This window comes from Chiloscyllium punctatum, chromosome 4 (assembly GCF_047496795.1).
Source record: "Chiloscyllium punctatum isolate Juve2018m chromosome 4, sChiPun1.3, whole genome shotgun sequence".
NCBI lineage: Eukaryota > Metazoa > Chordata > Chondrichthyes > Orectolobiformes > Hemiscylliidae > Chiloscyllium > Chiloscyllium punctatum.
Window position 1 is genome coordinate 42,672,513 of NC_092742.1, and position 19,988 is coordinate 42,692,500.

The 19,988-nt window shown below is 39.4% G+C and overlaps 1 protein-coding gene across 2 annotated transcripts in view; it reads right to left on the minus strand.

The window, feature by feature from the left end:
* Positions 1 to 19,353, minus strand: part of dync1h1 (dynein, cytoplasmic 1, heavy chain 1) — a 96,968-nt gene extending 77,615 nt beyond the window's left edge. For both annotated transcript variants that reach the window (XM_072568489.1, XM_072568491.1), the window contains exons 1-10: positions 18,991 to 19,353; positions 17,020 to 17,107; positions 16,516 to 16,689; positions 14,841 to 15,096; positions 11,681 to 11,867; positions 3,869 to 4,140; positions 3,524 to 3,751; positions 1,764 to 2,840; positions 1,293 to 1,472; positions 1,033 to 1,182 (exon numbers count right to left, since the gene is read on the minus strand). In XM_072568489.1, coding sequence (XP_072424590.1) covers positions 1,033 to 1,182; positions 1,293 to 1,472; positions 1,764 to 2,840; positions 3,524 to 3,751; positions 3,869 to 4,140; positions 11,681 to 11,867; positions 14,841 to 15,096; positions 16,516 to 16,689; positions 17,020 to 17,107; positions 18,991 to 19,249 — 2,871 coding nt within the window. In that variant the 5' untranslated portion in view covers positions 19,250 to 19,353. The remainder of the gene's footprint in view (positions 1 to 1,032; positions 1,183 to 1,292; positions 1,473 to 1,763; positions 2,841 to 3,523; positions 3,752 to 3,868; positions 4,141 to 11,680; positions 11,868 to 14,840; positions 15,097 to 16,515; positions 16,690 to 17,019; positions 17,108 to 18,990) is intronic.
* Between the last annotated feature and the right edge of the window lie 635 nt (positions 19,354 to 19,988).

The following is a 19,988-nucleotide window of genomic DNA, read 5'->3' on the forward strand; positions in this document are numbered from 1 at the left end:
AATCTTTTCCTTATGGCAGACATGCCTAAGGCCTAAGGGCACAAATTTAAAATGTGAATTGTAAGTGGTTGAGAGGAAAATTGAGAGTGTGGTAGAGGCAGATGATCTTGCAACATTTAAGCAGCATCGGAATGAGCACTTAAAATGCGAGGGCATACTCGGCTATAGACAAAGATCAGGAAAATGGAATTGCTGTAATTAGTATTTGTTGGTTCCCATAAACATGGGCTGAAGGACCTGTTTTTATGCTGTATGACAGTTTTGAGACTTAAATTGCACAGCCCCTTAACTATTTCAAAAGCTCAAGCCAGTCCAATAAAATGAGCATTTAACAAATACACGCCATCTTAATTTAGTAACCCATGTGTTAATTAGCAACAAATAGTTTATTTCTCTGGTTCGTATTTTTAAAACCGCTCCATTACAGATGTTAGGCTCCTTTAGCCTATAACTGCTCAGTCTCCCTTTTGTTTTTTGAAGTACTATACTACTTGAAACCATCTGGAGCCACCATGGAGTGTGGAAAGCTTTTAGCCACAGAATCCAATTTCCTTACTTACCCTTTGCAAGCTAGTCTGCATCCTGTTTAACCTAAAAGTACAGAAATCATGATATCTATTTTAGCTTATCCATATCCTCCATAATCACACCCTTTGTGATATTTGCAGAAATACGTTCTTCAGTGAAGACTGATACAAAATACTCAGTGCGTCAGTCATAGTTTCTGCTCCATAACATTTTGCAGCTAGCTCTGCACCTGCTTTAACTTACCCTATTACTTTATACATTTAAAAATCACGAGTCCCAATTATGTCGCTTGCTAATTTATTCTCATATACACTTCATGTTGAAGTCAGTAGAATTTTTACATGTCTTACAATATACAATCCTAGTGCTATTCTGCTTTTTATAACTTTAAATGGATACTACTGGAAATTTAAGCTCTTACAGCCAATGTGACAAGAGTGAAAGTATTTTCATAGTATTTAAACAAACAAGTTAATGCCTTTTGTAGAAGCAGATAAATCTTACTCTGATTTTTGGGTCACCTCCTGGTTTATGGCTGGTTTGTGGGGCATCTGTATCCATGTCAACATCAGCTTTGTCATCAGCATGTCCAAACAAAACTTGTGTCCATGCTCTCAATCCAGCTTGTAAACGAACTCCCAAGATCCTTTCAATCTATAAAAACAGTTCAGTTAGTGAATTCTCAAGTAAAATAATCTTTCACTTTAAAATATATGTTGTATACACATTTCCCAACACCATTTCTGTTTATGAGCATTTCTTACCTCAATATCCAGCTTGTTGACCCAGATTGGCAAGTTGGAATAGGAATGGAGGTTTAAATCATCAACTGCTTTCTGGATACGGTTCAGGATTTCAGAAAATACTTTCTGGTCATATACGCAGGTTTCCAAAGAACGAACTTCAAGGTCAATCTTCTCTTCGATAATGAGAAGATCATCCACCTTAAAGATATATGCAGATAACTTATCTACTATTCATTTAGTTGAATTGAATTTTTCCTGTAGCTTTCCCACTTTTGTAGAATATATACATACAGCAATAAAGTTATGAACAGCTTGGGCCTTTCACATTTCTCACTTAGAAATTCTACAATAAACAGTCTGCAGAAAAATTAAACATTTAAGGTAGAAAATAGTGAAAGAACTAATTAACTGTAATCAACAATACAAAGAATAATCAAACTTGGGACATGCATAAAGAGCAATTAAAATAGAAAAGTATCGTAGACAAACCTTTTCCTGAAAGCTGAAAACACTCTCTGCCAAACGCTGTACGTAAGGGTCTAATTTGTAGGATTCCCAGACCAACGCAATTCCTTCAGCTATCAATCCCTGCACCTCCCTCTTCAGGCCAGCAACCAACAGAGAAATTGAAATCCGTTCTTCGACCTTCTCACATGTTCTTTCATAGGTACGAACACTTTCAATCAATGAAATAGCAAATGGATAGAGCTGATTAGCTTGGTGAGCTTTATTGACAATTGCAAGTGGAACACGGAATCCAAGCCATTTAAGATTGCGAACCTCTTTGGAAAGTGTAATAATCTCAGGTAGGAAGTTTACTTTCAACTTCAGAACATTCCCACTACGTCCACGAGCACGTGTGCTTTCTATAGTGAAGATACGACCAGACACTCCAAGATTACGTTGCTGGACCTTTCTTGCCCAGTCATCAAATATTTCTTGTGTGTTGAGCTTCATACGAAAACTGTCACCATCTTGTTTCAGTTTCTGCCCTTCTACATGATTCTCCCAGCCCTTACCAAGAACATCTTCTACACGCTTCATGTAGGCAGTAAGCTGTCTATCAATCTGCTTTGCCCAAATGATAGATCCCGAAACAGGAGGTAAGTCACGGACATGACTCATTTTACAAGCTTGGCTTTGTGGGTACTGCACCTTGAACTTGTCATGCAAGGCTTCAATATCGTCTTTCACACGTTGAATGAGTTGCGTTTGGTATTCACGAATAGCACCTCGAATGTGAGGACGAACAAAGAGAGCGTTAAATCTGGAAAATATTCTGAACATTTCATTGGCATTTTTTGCAGTGCCAAGCTGATCTCTTAGACGGGCCGTAATACGTGTTTCAACTCTGTCAATTCGTTCATCATAGCGCTTCAGCGCTGCTTCCCAAGCTTCAGTTCCTTCTTTGGAAACATCCAACCCATCAACTTCCTTGACATTTTCATAAGCAAGATTCACCTCTTCAATGGCATTTGCATCTGCTGCATCAAATAGAACTTCTGCTACTTTCATGTCCTGGGGTTCTGGGCCTTCTCCCTGGGACTGTTGAGCAACTGCAGTCACCTTTAAAAGGGAAAAATAACAGATCCAGAATTAAGCATAGCAGAGAAATGTAAAAAAGGGTTTTTGTTTGAAAAGGAATATCCTAACATAAATGGGACAATCATGGCTATAAAGTTGGCTAAAGCAAACAAAAAAATACTTTGGCACTTTAAAATTATGACCAATGTCAGCAACTAACCAGTAGACACCCGAAGAATTTGCCAAATAAGAGTGGTATTTTCCCTACTCTTGACATTCCAATTATTCTGCGCTTCGAGTTACAATTGTTAAATAATTCTTTCCCACACACAAGAATGTTTAAATAATTAAGATTAAAAAAGTATAAACTATGGTTTAAATTTGGCTATTTATAATCTATGGGTACAGAGTCTCAGCATTCATATTCAAGTCGATCCTTGTGTCTTAAGTCACAAAAATTAAAATAAATGTAGCTTTGTCGACACCACATTGAGAAACTATTTTTGTTAATACAAAGGAACCTTGATTATCCAGCATTCGATTATCAGATTATCCGGCAAGATTGCAAGGTCCCAATGCTTGGCTAAACTATGTTATCCGATTATCCAGAATTCGTTTAACCGAATAAAATACTCCCGCTCATGTCCTTTGAATAATTGAGGTTCTTCTGTATACTGTATAACTGCCAGCTTCCACTGGTCAAGACTCCTGTGCATTAAAATTACCTGAGGTCTAAGCACACGAACAATAACAGCCCTTAGCTGCTCATGTTGTCGCCTGAATTTTCTCATCTGATCAAGACGGGCCTGCAGTCTACGATGAGCAGGATTGATACGCCACACCATCTTAAGATTTTCTTCTCGCTTTCGTTTAACTATATCACGAAGCAAAACTTGAAGCTTCTCGTACTCATCATCCCATGTCTGGAACACTTCAAAACATGCCACCATGACCTAAAATAAGTCCATAGTTAGCTCCGCATTAATGTAACAGTGTAATTAGTGAGAATATGCGCACTTAGAAAACTGCCATACAAGTTAGCAAAGCATGTAGAACAATGACAAAGCTACCTTTTCAAATTCTTCATAAGCAACATGCATCAACTTTCGGGTTCCCAAGACTTTAAGCAACTGAGAGCTGAGGTCTCTTGAAATTGCTTCCACCAATCTCAATGCTCGTTGAATAGGATATTTTGTGTTTCTTATTTTTCGCAAGTGAGTGAAGATTGCAACTAGTGCCTGTCTGATTTTATCCAGTTCAGTTGCAGACAGCAAATCATTCAAAGGAAAATCTTTCATCAAGGGGTTGTAGTCATTTACTGTTTCCAATGCCTGCTTGAGTCCTATTATTTTAGAAAAAATATCGCAATTAAAAATTCATAACACCTAAAAGTTATATCCTTACATTCTCCAATATACAGTATGACATGACTTGTGACTCAGCCTTTTCAACAATTCGATATTGAGAAACATTGAAGTTTTTAGACCTGTGATCAAGTTTGAAAATCTGTAATCATCTGCACAAAATACTAAAATTAGATGACACAATAAACAAAGTTCATTAGCTTATTTTCTTCAGCACTAACTTTGATGTACATTTTCTATTTCTAGAAAGAGAAGTTAGATTCATATTTAAAAGTGCATTTTAAATACACAGGCATAATTAAAAGCCAAACAAGTTATTTGCATTGTTTTGAAAATCAACTCTAGGCTTAAAAGGTTCAAATAAAGGCACTTGCACAATATAATCAAGGGTTACTACACAAAATAAAAGTTTACAGGGTAGCATATTAGCTGGACAAAAGGATGAACTATTTAACAGGAAACAAGCATAATGGGTCACTTTGAGTTGGCAAAATGAAAGAGGTGGAATGTTACAAACATCAGTGATGGGTCCTCAACTATTAATCCGTACATGACCTCAGCACCTCCATTTAGAAATTTGTTGACGACACCACCATAATGGGTCAGACCTCAAACAATGACAAGACAAAGTACAAGAAAGACACAGACAGCTTAGTGGCATAATGTAAAGACAACCCCCGCCTCAATGTCAACAAAACGAAGGAGTTGGTTATCAATTTTAGGGAGTGGAGTAGAAATCAAGCCCGGCTGTATCAACGGCAATGAGGCCGAGACGGTCAAGAGTTTCAAACTCGTGAATAAATAACACCAATCTATCCTGGACCATCCACATCGAAGCTACAGTAAACAAAGCACACTAATGCCTCTACTTCCTCAGGAGAGTAAGGAAATTCAGCATTCCCACAATGACATTTACCAATTTTTGTTGATCAACAGAAAGTATTCTGCCCAGATGCATCATGGCTTGGTATGGTAACAGCTCTGCCCAAGACAGCTAGAAATCAGAATTGGGAATGCAGCCGAGTGAATCATGAAAACCAACCTTCCTTCCACTGAGACTGCACTTCCCACTGCTTCAGGCAATCAGCCAATATAACCAAAGACACCTACCACCCTCATTACTCTCTCTTCCATCATCTATCAGGGAGAAGATAGAAACATTTTAGGAGATATACCAACAGCTTCTTGCCTGCTATATAGAGTGATACTATATGGAAACACTTTGGTCCAACTCATCTGTGCTGACCAGGCATCCCAATCTGACCCTGTCCCATTTGCCAGCACTTGGCCCATATCCCTCTAAACCCTTCCTATCCATACACCCATCCAGATGCCTTTTAAATGTTGTAATTGTACCAGCCTCCACCACTACAGAAGCGCTTCACAGGAGGCTCCCAAGCACTGAGGATGTCACCTAGACAGGGGACAAAACGTCTGCAACACAAATTCCCAGCTCGGCAAACAGAACCACAACAACGAGCACCTGAGCTACAAATCTTCTCACAAACATTGTCCACCACTTCCTCTGGAAGCTCATTCCATTCATGCACCACCCTGTGCGGAAAACTTTGCTTCTGCATGTGAAGGAGTGAGGCACCAAAAGTTTTTGTTTTCAAATAAAACTGTTGGACTACAACCTTGCGTGTGATTTTTGACCTTGCCCAACCCTGTCCAACACTTCCACATCATGAAAAAGTTGTACCTCAGGTTTTTTTAAATCTTTCCCCCTCACCTTAAATCTATGCTTTCTAGTTTTGGGACACCCCCCAGCCTAGGAGAGTGTCTTTGGTTGTTCACTCTACCCATGCACCTCATGATTTTATATACTTCAATAAGGTCACCCGAGCCTCCGATGCCCTGGGAAAATAGCCCAAGCATATACAACCTCTCCCAATTGCTCAAACCCTCTAACTCCAGCAATACCCTTGTAAACCTTTTCTGCACCCTTTCAAATTTAATAGTATGGCAACTACGCTGCCCAAGATAACTAGAAATTAGAGTTATGAATGCTGCCCAGTGAATCTTTTCTGCACCCTAAAAAATTTAACAACATCTGTGGTATAGCAGGGAAACCAGAATTGCACGCAGTATTCCACAAGTGGCCTAACCAATATCCTCTATAACCACAACATAGCATCCAAACTCCTATATTCAATGCACTGACCAATAAAGGCACACAGCTACCTGCAACTCCACCTTCAAGGAGGTATGAAGTGGCACTAAAAGGTGTCTGCTCAACAACACTCCCCAGGACCCGACCATGAAGTGTTAAAGTCTTGCCTGGATTTGCATAACCAAAATGCAATACTTCACATTTATCTAAATTAAAAGTCCATCTACCACTTCTCGGCCCATCTGGTCAAGGTCCTGTTGTATTAAGAACTTTTATAAATCTTTCCCATCTCACCTTAAACCCATGTCCTCCACTTTTTGGATTCACCTACACTAGGAAAAAAGACTGACTGTCCACCCTATCTATGCAATCATGGATTTTATAAACCTCTATAAAGGTCACCCCTCAGCCTCCTACGGTCAAGGAAAAGCACCCCACCACAGCAACATGGCTCAAAATCTTTCTGCACCCTCTTAAGTTTGACATGTTAATAGGAGACAAAAGCAAAGTGGTATTGCCGCTAAACTATTAATCTAGAAGCGCAGCTGATGTTCTCAGGAACTAGGTTCAAATCCTGCCACACAGATGGTGGAATTTGGATTCAATAATGAATCTGGAATTAAGGATCTAATGAGGATTGAGATACCATTGTCGATTGTCAGAAAAACCCACTAACAGTTTACTAAAGTCCTTCTGGAGAGGAAATCTGACATCCTTACCTGGTCTGGCCTAGATATGACTTCAGACTCTCAGGAATGTGCTCATTTCTTTACTGTCCTCTTTGGGCAATGAGGGACAGGCAATAAATGCTGGTCCAGCCAGAGACATCCACATTGCATGAGCAAATTTAAATTAAAAAACCTTCTTATAGAAGGGTGACTAAAACTGTCAAAGACTAATGAATGGACCTTTCATACCTTATCTATATCTCCACTTTACTGTCGCTGTAACACTATATTCTGCATTCTGTTCTATTACCTTGATGTACTTGCGTTAGGTATAATTTTTCTGGTTAGCATGCAAAACAATACTTCTCACTATCTTGGTACATGTGACAACAGTAAGTCACATGTAAATCAAATCAAACTTATTTCCAAAAAGAACAAGGACAGCAGATCACCACATGCAGGCTTCACACAAAGTTCATTTCATCTTTATTTGGAAATATATCACTGGCACTTAATGTTTGCTCAAAATTCAAATAACACTGCAGATCTATTCACAGCACAAGGACTGAAATGATTCAAGATGATTCATCACAATATTCTCAGGTTAATTAGGGATAGGCAATAAATGTGGTTCTAGTCATCTTATGAACCAAAGAGTCAAAAATCCTGAAAAGTTACTGTACAGCCTCTTCAGGTTATCCTTCAAGATGTTTCCAGAAGCTTGGAAACAGAAGTAGGCCACTGAGCAAAATACACCATGCTAAGAAATCTTGGTTAATCTGTAACCGACCTCCATATTTGTCTTTACCCCACATCTTTTAACAGTTTTGGTGAACAAATTCCATTTGAAAATTTACAAGTGATCCAGTATAAACCTTGTTTTTGGGAGAACCCCCAAGTGTCTACCATACCTGCATGAAGGGTTTCCGAATTTCATTCCTGTAAGGTCTGTTCTAATTGGACAAACTAACCCTACTTATACATGTCAAGTCACATTGAACAGTAAAAAAAATTGATGTTTAACCATCCTAAACTATGAACTATAGCAGTTTTTCAACAGGTATTCAGCTCACTAGTCTATCATTCCTTGGCTTTCCTCTTCCCTTTCTTAAATAAGGATAGCTTAAGTTATATATAAAATTTGGCAGATCGAGTCTACTCCACCATTGGATCATAGCTGCTATATTTCTCAACTCCACTCTCCTGCAATCCTTGAACTTTCTTAAATACGCTATCCTTCCTTAGGCACCAGACTCAAAACTGCTCACAATATTCCAAACATAGTCGGACCAGAGCCTTATACAGCCACAGCTGTACATCCCTGTTCTTTGATTGTAGCTGTCCTGAACTGAATACTAACATTGCAGTTGCCTTCCTAACCACCAACTGATTCTACATGTTAACCTTAAGAGAATCCCAAACTAGGAGTCCTAAGGCCCTTTGCATTTCAGATTTCCAAAGCCTTTCCCCATTAAAATGTCATCTACACCCCTTTTCTTCCAAGTAAAGTGCATAACCTCACACTTGCTCACATTATATTCCATCTACCATTTCTTTGCCCACTTTCCTAGCCTGTCCAAGTCCTTCTGCAGCTCCCCGTAACCTCCCTTTCACCAGTGTATCATCTGCAAATTAGCAAAGCCCTCAGCTATTTCATCCAAATTGTTAACATACATATATAACACGAACAGTTCTAGTTTCAAAACTGACCTCTGCAGAACTCCACTACTCACCAGCTGCCACCCTGAAAAAGGCATCTTTATCCCCATTCTGTCTTCTGCCAGTGGGCCAATCCTCTCTACCAGTAACTTGCCCCTAACACCATGAGATCTTGTCTTATTTAGCTGCCTTCTGTGTATCATCTTGTCAAAGGCCTTTTGAAATCAAAACAGATCATGTCCTTTGGCTCATTGTCTAACTTGTTCATTAACCATCTCAGAATTCCTCAGAAGACCTCCCCTTGATGAAGCCATGCTGCCTCAGCCCTACTTTACCATGCACTTCCAAGTAACTTGCAATCGTATCCTTAATAATGGACTTCAAAATCTAACAAAGGTCAGGCTAACTGGCCTATAATTTCCTGTTTTCTGCCTCACTTCTTTCTCAAATAGGGGCGTTACACTAGCCATTTTCCTGTCTTCTACAACCCTCCTTGACTCTTGTGATTCCTGAAAGATCACTAATTCCTTCACAATCTTTTCAGTTATTTCCTTCAGAACTCGGAGGTGTAGTCCATCTGGTGTAGATGATTTAACCACCTCCAGTCCTTTCAGCATCCCCAGGAACTTCTCCTTTGTGATGAGAAGACCATAAGGCCATTCGGCCCATCCAGTCCACTCTGCCATTCAATCATGGCTGATGGGTGTTTCAATGCCACTTACCCATATCCCTTATTCCTTAATACCTTGCAAGATTAAGAACTTATCAATCTCTACCCTGAAGACATTTAACGTCCTGGCCTCCATTGCGCTCCGCGGCAGTGAATTCCACAGGCCCACCACTCTTGCTGAAGAAATGCCTCCTCATTTCAGTTTTAAACTGACTCCCTCTAATTGTAAGGCTGTGCCCAAGATCTGTTGTATCCCCACCTGAAGGAAACAAGGATCACCACACTCACCTCTGTCTCCAACTATTTTGAAGTTCTGGTCTGCTGCTGGTGTCTTCCACCGTGAGGACTGATGCAAAGTTCCTATTTGGTGTCTCTACAGGTTTTTTTAATCCTTTTACTAATTCTCCAGCCTCATTTTTCAGCAGTCCAATGTCCACTCTTGCCTTGCTTACCTTTTATATGTCTAAAAAGCTCTTGCATTATTCTTTTATATTACTAGCTGGTTTACAGTCATTTCATCCTCTCCCCATTTTTTTTTTTAAAAAAAAAGGCTTCCTACCGATCTTCGCCACACTGTATGCTTTTTCTTTTGCTTTTATCCTGTCCCTGACTTCCCTGGTCAGCCATGGTTGCCTCATCCTTTCCTTCGTACATTTCCTTTTCCTTGGAATGAATTTCTGTGCTTCCCAAACTACCCCAGAAACTCCTGTGGCTGCCATTCCGCTGTCTTCCCTGTTAGGCTTCCCTTTCAATCATTTCTGGCCAGCTCCTCCCTCATATCTGTATAGTCACCTTTACTCATTTGTAATACCATTATGTCTGATTCCAGCTTTTCTGTCTCAAACTGCAGGGTGAATTCTATCACATTATGGTCTCAGGTTCCTTCACCTTAAACTTCCTAATCATTTGTGCGTCATTACACATCACTAAATCCAGGATTGCCTGTTCCCTATTAGGCTCTAATGAAAGCCGCTCCCAAAAACAAAACCATCTCAGACATTCCACAAATTCCTTCTTGTGAGCTATTGCCAACCTGATTTTTTCAGTCCATCTGCATGTTGAAGTCCTCCATAGTTATCATAATAATGCCTTTCTTACATGCTATTTCTGGTTTATTTTCTGCCCCACATTCTTCTTAGAGATCTGCACCCAACTCCAATCAGGGTCTTTTTTCCTTTGTGGTTCCTCAACTCTACTCACGCAAATTCTAATTCTTCCAACTCTATCACCTCTTGGTATTGACAATTTCTTACAAACAAGACAACCTCGTCCAACCTTTCAATAGGAAGCATATCCTTGGATATTTAGTTCCCAGCCCCAATGCCTTTGTAGCCATGTCTGTGAAGTGCAATTTTCTAATATACGTTTTCTAAATTGAGAACACTTCAGCAGATTAGTTATGGGACTGCAATGTCCTCACTTTTGTTAAAAAAAAAGCCATTTCATAGAATCATAGAATCCCTACAGTTTAGAAGCAGGCCATTTGACCCACTGAATCCACACCAACTCTCTAAAGACCATCCCACCCTGACCCACCCCTCTACCCTATAACCCTGCATTCCATTGCATAATCCACCTACCCTACACATCCCTGAACACAATGGGCAATTCTGCATGGCCAGTCCACCTAAGCTACACATCTTTGGACCATGGGAGGAAACCTGAGCACCCAGGAAAAACATACAGACACAGGGAGAATGTCCAAACTCTATATAGATAGTTGCCAGAAGGTGGAATTGAACCCACGTCCCTGCTGTTGACACAGCAGTGCTAACCATTCAGTCACATTTAGTCCTGGATATTTGCTCCTCTTTAATGCATTTGATTTCCCTGCTTACATTAAATCCCTCATTTAGGGTGCCTGGTATGCTGACCTCTCTACCTCTGCTATAAATATTTGTGCAAAATGGTTGTGCAGAACGGTCACTATTTTTTTTTATTTTCAGGGGACCACGATTTCTCTAAAGCAATTGCATAACAAGTGTTGATTTTAATATCCCTTGCAAGTTTATTTGAATATTTCTTTTTTGTAATTCTTGCCAATTGCTTGACATTATTTACACTTTTTCCACTTTGCATGACTTGTACTTTTCTTTTGCACTTTTGTTTTAGATTTTACTTTGTTTTGTGCTATATCTTACCTTTTGCCCATATTGAATTTGGCATGTAGAACTCTATGGCCATTTGATGTACACAATAGTTTGTGTGTCTTGCTCAATAAAGAACTTAACTCATACTCACCTTCTGTAAGCCTATTAACATACTTACCATACATCCTGCAGTCAATGTATCGCAATGAAGCCAGCCTTGTCCAAGTCGAAGTTTAATACTTAGCTATTTCACCTTTCTACCCCTTTAACTGATCAATTTTGATATGCTTAAAAGAAATACAGAAAACAATTCCATACCAGTATCAGTATCAAAGCTAACTGTAGCATGGAAACGTTTGCCATGTTTGAGAATTTCCAAAGTCAGCAGCACTTCTCCACTTTCTCGTTTCTCTTGAATGCGATACAGGGCTCTCTCCAGATTCAACCAGAAACTGATTTCTTGTAGAGCAGTCCCTGAGGCAGGATCACGGTCAAGCTTGGTCACCTACATATAAAAATTTAACAAATCAATTTTCAGAATGGATACTAATATCTACAGATAAAGGAAAAGTTCCTTTAATGTGGGAGAAATTGACCAAGAAAGACAACAGAAAGATCTAAAATTGCACCATCATCCTGTTTAGATGAACTGCAGTTAAGTGTTGCTGTAATTCATTAAAACCCTGAATAAACCATAAAGAAAAATGTTTGCCACTCCAGTTTACAATGAATGTCGGTCCTGCAATTAATACAGCAGGTTTTTAGACATTAATAGGAATAGTTGAATCTGAAGTTAAGGAACCAGCAGCATGAGCCTGCTTCTCGGAATCAGGGAAAGGGAAGGGAAGTTAAGCACCATGCCACTGAAAAGATATGCTGATGGTTCTGAATCTTTGAAGTGGGTGCAGGAGTGTTACTCTGAGGCAGCATTCGCAAGAGCCTAACTGACAAGGACCAAGCCTGCCATTCCTAGGATGGAAGAGGGTGGACAGACAAGGCAGAGATTTTCATTTTATTTAATGTTCACTCTCAACATTGGCAGTACTCAATTCTCCTCTCCAATATGTCATTTTCCCTCTTACTTCAGGAGGTAGAAACTGGAGAAAATGCAGTTGATTAACTTCTTGAATGAAAATAATGATTTTTAAAAAATGATGATTTGTAGAGATTATACTTTTGAAATTTTTGGTTTTTAATGCATGAAAAGCTTTTACATGACTAATTGAAAACTACATTTTTCCCCCCAAAAATCATGGGGTTGACTTTTACAGGAGTATGTATGTTACTTAAGGTACGAGAGTTGACTTGCCCCTGGAGACATTTGGTATCAAATACGAGCGAGCTTCTATATTTTTCTATTTCATATGGAAAAAAAAAACTTGAATAGGCTTTCAGCCCTTTGAGCTTGCTTCACACCACTTGGTAAAATCACTGCTGATCCAGCTGTGTCCTCATCTCAACTTTCATGGCTACCCTGCACACACTCTGGCTCCTTCAATCAGAAATCTTATCCTTAAAAACATTCAATGATCCTTACCCCATTTTTCTGAGTGAGAGCATTCCACAGACTAATGACATATTTTTTTAAAATCACCTGAATTCCATCTTCCCTCTTTTTAAAACTGGGCCCCCACTTGTCGCCCCTCCTCAAAAGAAAAAAAAAAGACATCCTTGCAGTATCCAGCCAAGTTTCCTCAATTAACACACCTGTATTGCTCTGCTGTTTTTTTCACTGTTTGCACGCTCACCTACTGTTGTGCCATAAGCAAATGTATTAATTCAAGTCAACAAAAATGAGAGACAGTCTTATCAAAACTTGAAAGGATTTGGCACTACTGGAATCTAGGAGATTGGAGATGAGAAAATGGGGAATTCTATTGGTAGGATCAAAATGTGTAGGAAGGGAGCAGTGCTTGGTGGACAACTTTAACAGCATTCATTGTCTGAAGGAAGCAAATCTCACCCAGTGAAGAGACTGGGTGATGCAAAGGTTGGAGTTGCAGTGTTAGAAACAAAGCAAGATGTTCTCTGTATGCTACTCTTCCAGACTTTATCCCATAAATCATTTCTCTTAGGACCTTTTACATTTCCTCACTCCAATGGAAGGAAAGTACTAATCAACTGCAGTCGATCATTCTCAAACATGGAAAAATCAGATTATGGGGAAAATGTAAAAGTCCACTCACTCATTTTCTGGAGTGGCAGGAAAGACAGGTTAAAAGGGGGAAATGGGTTGGAAAAGGAAAGAACATCAACACTAAATGTTGAAGATTCCTGAAATCACAACACCATATAGAAACTCTGAAAATCCAATTTATAGGAGAACACACAAAAAGACAAAAATGAGGGCCTCAAGTAATAGCTTGTACCATATGGCAAGAGATTGTAAATAAAAAGATGTAAAACTAAATATTTGTCCTCTAGATGGTAGTGAGTTCACACACTGCCTTCTCATTATTGCATCTAAACTCTACTTTTTTTTTGGGGGGGGGGGGGGGGGGGGAAGAGAAAGAGAACACAGTCGAGTGTGGAGGAGGGAGAAAAGAATGAGACACAAACAGAAGAATTTCGGGAGTTTCAATTTATAGATTACTTATATGGCTGCATATAAATTGCACTTCTCCTTAGAGGAAGCATTGCAAATATTGGAAAATTGGAAGATAACTTAAGAAAAAAAGCAACAGGAGCCATTTCCAGAGATAGAGAGACAAAGCCCCAATTCGTATCTATATTACAATTCAACATGGATGGTCAATACTGACACCAAAGTGGGGGAAAATAAAACTGTCCAAACTCTAGCAATATTCATGCCTAAGTATAAATAAATGACCAGGAGAGATTTTGTCTTAAAGTGTTGATATTTAATTCTGAAATAAGGTGTTAATTTCTCAACACTACAAGTAATATTAATTGATCTGCATTAGGTTTTAGGTTTTCACCAGATGTTCATGTTCAAGGTCAAGAACTATACCCAATAATGAACCAATGCTATCAACCTGAACAACAAAAAAAATACCAACAGCTGATTAGAAATCACCTTGCTGAAATCAACATGCAAATCTAGTCTTTGGATTGAACAACGGCACTTAGAAAGCTATAACCTAAGAAACTGTGCTCATTAAAGTATAGTTGAGCAGTAACAGATAAATCAAAATAGATTGAATTTGTTTACACATCCTATACTACACATCTTGAAGTGTTTGAGAAGAGGATAGTTTATTAACTTGAATACTAAATCGGGATCAACATGTTATCTGAAGCTTAGTTTTGCTTAAGCAGCAAAGTCTACATATTTAAGTCCATAAAAGACTGCAGTACCCTGGCACAAGAAGCCAACAAACTACAGGCTGCTCAATTTTTTTTTAAAGTTTAGAAAATTATTAACCTCAAAACAGCTGAAGATTGAAATAGATTAAATGTGCCAAACTCCCTCACATCTGTGAAGCACTGAAAGTTGTAAATACTAATTAATTTTTACCTTTTGGATTTCTCTAATCCAACGGTTTACACCAGACTGCAGTTGGTTGAGGAAGGTTGGATCCTCCACTTTGTCACCAAAATCAGTGACTTTGGGTTTCTCTCCACGTTCATAGCACTGTTTGGCTAAATTGGTTATGACTGGATGGATTGGAAGGCTAATCTCTGGGATTTCAATATTCTGCTGTAGATGAAGTAGTCCCATTTCCAGTTCTGCAATCTTCTTCTCAACAGATGGAGCCATTTTGTCTCCATCTCTGGAAAAGTAGAGAATAAATTACTGGAAACATTGAGAATATTTAAACATATTGTATGACACTGAGAACCTATTAAAAGAAACCACATACTGCCAATGTCCCATGACTTTTTTCATCATCACTTGGTCTGAGGCTTTAAGAAACTAAGGTTGAACAAACTTTTCCACTTGTGTTACTCAAAGGCCTTATTACTGAGTAGCAGATGGTAGATATCTTCATGCTCCTTATTGTTATCATGCAATAACTTCAAAATTGAAAGATTAGAAATGGAAAAGGAGCCAGTTAGCCCTTCAAGCCTGCTCCACCATTCAATATGATCCATAGCTCATCATCCAATTCAGTGCCCTGATCCCACTTTCTCCATATACGTGTTGATCTCTTTAGGCCCAAGAACTAAATCTATTCCTTGAAAACATTCAAAATGTTTTAACATCAACTAGTTTCTGTGGCAAAGAATTCCATAGGTCCAGCACTCTCTTGGTGAAGATATTTCTCATCACTCCTAAATAGGCTACCTTAGATTGTGAACCCTGGTTCTGGACTCCTCGAGCATCAGGAACATCCCTCCTGCGGTTACGCTGTTAGAATTTTATAGGTTGATTAGATTCCACCCGCACACCCCTCATTCTTCTAAACTCCAGTGAATCTTGTCCTCACTGAGGCCTGTCATTCAAGTATCAGCCTGGCAAACGTTTGATGCACTCCCTGCACAGCCAGAACATATTTCCTCAGATAAGGAGACAAGCTTCCTGGTGTGGTATCGCCAAGGCCCTGCACAACTGTAGTAAGACATCTCTGCTGCTAAATTTGAATACTCTCACTATGAAGGCAGAATTACCATTGCCTTCTTCACTGCCAGTAAGATTACATCCAGCAACTGATGTACAAGATCATCCAGATCTCAATGCACCTCCTCCTTTCCCGAACTATCAATCAATATTCAGTGAATCTGCCTTCCTGTTTTGGTAGGATAGTGGATAACCTCCCATTTATCCATATTATATTTTATGTGCCATGCATCGCCCACTGATAATTGTCCAAACAACAGGGAAGCATTCCTGCAACCTCCTCAAAGCTTACTCTTTGACCTACTTGGTCTCACCTGCAAACTTGAAAACAATACATTTAGTCCCCTCATCTAAATCATTAATATATTGTGGATAGCTGGTGCCCAAGCACTGACTGCGGTATCCTGCTAATCATTACTTGCTATCAGGAAGAACAGCTGTTTACTCCTGCTCTATTCCTGTCTGCCAACCAGTTTTCTATCGGTGTCAGTACACTACCACCAGAGTTGGATTAGAGTTAACTTTAGTAGCATCTGTGACATTCTAAAGGAGATAACACACATTTTATATTTGCTAAACTTAAGATGTACATACGAATTTTAAAGTAACATAAATGCACAAAAGCAAATACCTGTCAGCCTTGCCAGACTCTCTAATGTAGGACTTGAAGAATGGAGCCACTGCATTGCTAATAATTGAATGCAATGTTTCATATGGAGAATCTTCACTAAGCGTTATAACACGCAGCTGAGATGAAATTGGTTTATCAGCATCAATAACTGGAGTACGCTTTATGAAGGCCAAACTAGAAACACAAGTATTGCGAAAAAGGAAAAAAATTATTTGAATATATATCTTATGTCCATAATCTAAGAAATACACAGGTTTGCTTTTCTAAAAGCAGATTAACCTACTTGTAAAAATTAGTCTGCAAGTGCAGCGTTAACAATTACATAATTAATTCTAATGCAGTGCACTTTAGGTCAGAAAGCAAATGTTACTAAATAAACAAAAATGAATGTACTGTATTTAGTTCAAGTATGATAGGACTAATTGAAAATATATCCAATATTGAACTACAATATTGGTCAAATGAGACTAATTCATGTACGTTTATCAATCCGAAGCTTAGCACCTGTTAGACTTCAGTCCATAATGTATGTCAGTGTTGATGTTGTAAGCTATGTGCTCCTTCTCCTCTTCCCCTTCATCTCCAACATCCTCTGTCAAGTAAACAATTGTTAAAGTGCATAAAACATAACAGTATTGATGGGGTAAATAATCAACAAATTTAACAATGTAGCTCCTAAAATAATTTTGTGAGAGAAAAAAGTATGAGTTATTTCATCATTTCTTGCTTTTCCCCCTCCAATTTATGCAAAAGCAGTAAACACATATCACTCAAAAGGTCTCAAGGACAGCTTGGATGGTTGTACAGACAAAGTTCATCAAAGCAGTTTTCATTTAACACTTTGTGGCAAGCCAAAGGTCTGCAGTGACACACCCAACAGAACATCTCTCCAACCAAAAGAAGAGGGAAAAAAGGACAAAATGAGGATTATGGGTACTTGACAGGAAACATCTATATATTGTATCTGCAAACCAAAACATTGCTTGTTCATAACATTTTCAATTAGTGTTTCTTGCTATAGGCATTCAAATAGAACTGCAAAGAAATGAGATTTCACTCCGCCCCAAAGGAGCTAAAATTTGCATTAACCCTTAAGATTAAATTCTTTGCTATATGCATTTAAAGAAAATTCAGATGTGAAAGAAATAAAAAACACAATACCAAGTGCAATCACTGAAAATTTATTGCTCCTCTATGGATTGGATGTTTGTTTTAAAATGACAGAGGACAAAAAATTGATCCAATTCAAGAACACTGCAATGCAGATAAATTCTGACAGAGTGCTGGCTACAATAGAAATATTAATATAAATCAGATCATAAATTCCTTAAAGCTAAATATAAATTAATTTGGTGCACTCCATATATCTACAGAAAGAAACAAATGCAACATTTTATGTTGAACTATGATGTGTAAATATCTCCAAACAATACTGCTGCATGAAAACAATTTACCATTTCTACTAACTGCAGTGGCTCTATTTCATGTCAGTTCCCACCATTTTGTTCCAAGTCTAAAGAGAGTAACCTTCTGACATTTTAAGATTAAGTTCTGGATTAGAGGTGATGGAAGAGCACAGCAGTTCAGGCAGCATCCAAGGAGCTTCGAAATCGACGTTTCGGGCAAAAGCCCTTCATCAGGAATACTGCACTATAGGAAATCTACTCTAATTTGTAAGACCGGGGTGGGGGATAATGTAGCTATTGAACAAGCATACACACAACAGGGAAGAGAGATATTATTAAAGTTAACAGCTTTGACCAAAATAAAGAAAACTTTTTTTGAGATTTGTAATGGGAAATATCTATATACTGACTCAGTTCTTCATTAAGTGGAGTCAAACAAACATACGTCTACGACTGTCAATCACAACTTTCCTCGATGTGTGCAAGGCAATCGAAAATATTGTAACAGCACCAAAATATTGGGGGGGGGGGGGGAGAGGAAGAGAAGAGAAAGAGAGGACAGATCATATATAGCTCAAATTAAAAATAATTTCCAAATATAGCCGTTACCCAGAACTTGAAAATCACAGCAAAAAGTGGGAGTAATAAGATACTCAAAACGACACACTATTTTCTCCCCCCCGTAGAGATACTGCCTAATCTATTTGCTATAAGCTTTTCTAAACATCGTCATTTGTTTTTAACTTCAGGCTGATCGCACCCGCAGTATTTTATTTTTGGGCTGTCGCAGGAATGAGGAAAAACCCCCAAGGGAAATCTTGCAGCTGAGCCGGGAGTAGTGGGCTTTCTGTATTGACAGCCTTGTCGTCAGCTCCAGAGCTTCCTTCGTTGCACTTTTGTTTTCGGCTGTCGCTGCCGATTGATCGGGTGGGTCGTTCATGGACACAGCCGGCATTCAGCGCTGGGCTGGGGAGAAAAAGGCTTTTCTCCGAATGGGTGGGGCCGCCTTTGGCAGATCAGAGAAACCAGGATCCCGGTTGGCTTCAGCGGCGGATCACCAAAACCTCACCTTTCAGAGTGGTCCTCTCCACCAGCACCGTGTGCATCTGGGGGTCGGAGAGGAATTTTTTCATCTGCTCCAGCGCACTCTTCTCCTCGAAGGCCGCCTCCAGGGCAGCCGGCGCCTCGCCGCCATCTTCCAGCAGCAACGGCACCAGTTTGCGAATGTGTTTCTGCAAGAGCGACACGTCGGCCACATTTTGCACGGTCACTTCCAGGCCGGTGGTGCCGTCCTCACCACCGCCACCTCCTCCACCACTCTCGGACATACTGAGAACCTTCTGTGATCCTCCGCCGCCAGCTCCAAATGAACAGAAAGCAGCAACAACACCCACACTAACTGAGACTAAGCGACCGCTGTGTCACGTGGCACTGCAGAGGTGAGGTAATGCGGCACCGCAATGCCCGCTGGGTGTTGTAGTTCGCCCCCGGCGGCCGACAATGTCCAATTGTCGCTAGCGCTGCAGATTTAAACTACAACTTCCAGGATGCATCGCCAGAGCCAGGGGTTTGCTATTTTTTATTCTTTATCATCCTTTTCCCCTTTAATTTCTGAACATGATTTTTTTTTCGCGACGGTGCATCTATTGTTTGCGTTTCCACTAAAAAGCTTCGTTTGTCTGTATCAATTGCGAAAGAAAATTGGTTTATTTTTATCTTTTCATTTTGTCCCTTTCAAATTAATGTTTTTCAGTCTTGATCAAAATCGTTGGAAATATAGAAAATTTCAAAGTGTTGCACTGATTTTACGTCTTCGGTTCGAAAGTTAGAATCTTCTTGCTGACCAATTATGCAATGGCATCACGCAATATTCCATTTTGTGTTGTTGCAGGAATGAGGACGATCCCCAAGGGAAATCTTGAAACTAATGTACGCAATTGCTAAACCAGACATTACTAGGGAGGTTCTGCAGTTGTCATAGAAAGGGTCAGGTTGCGGGTTCCACGAGATGTAGCGACAGAAGTAGTTCATTCAACCCATCGAGTTTCCTCACCATTTAATGAGATT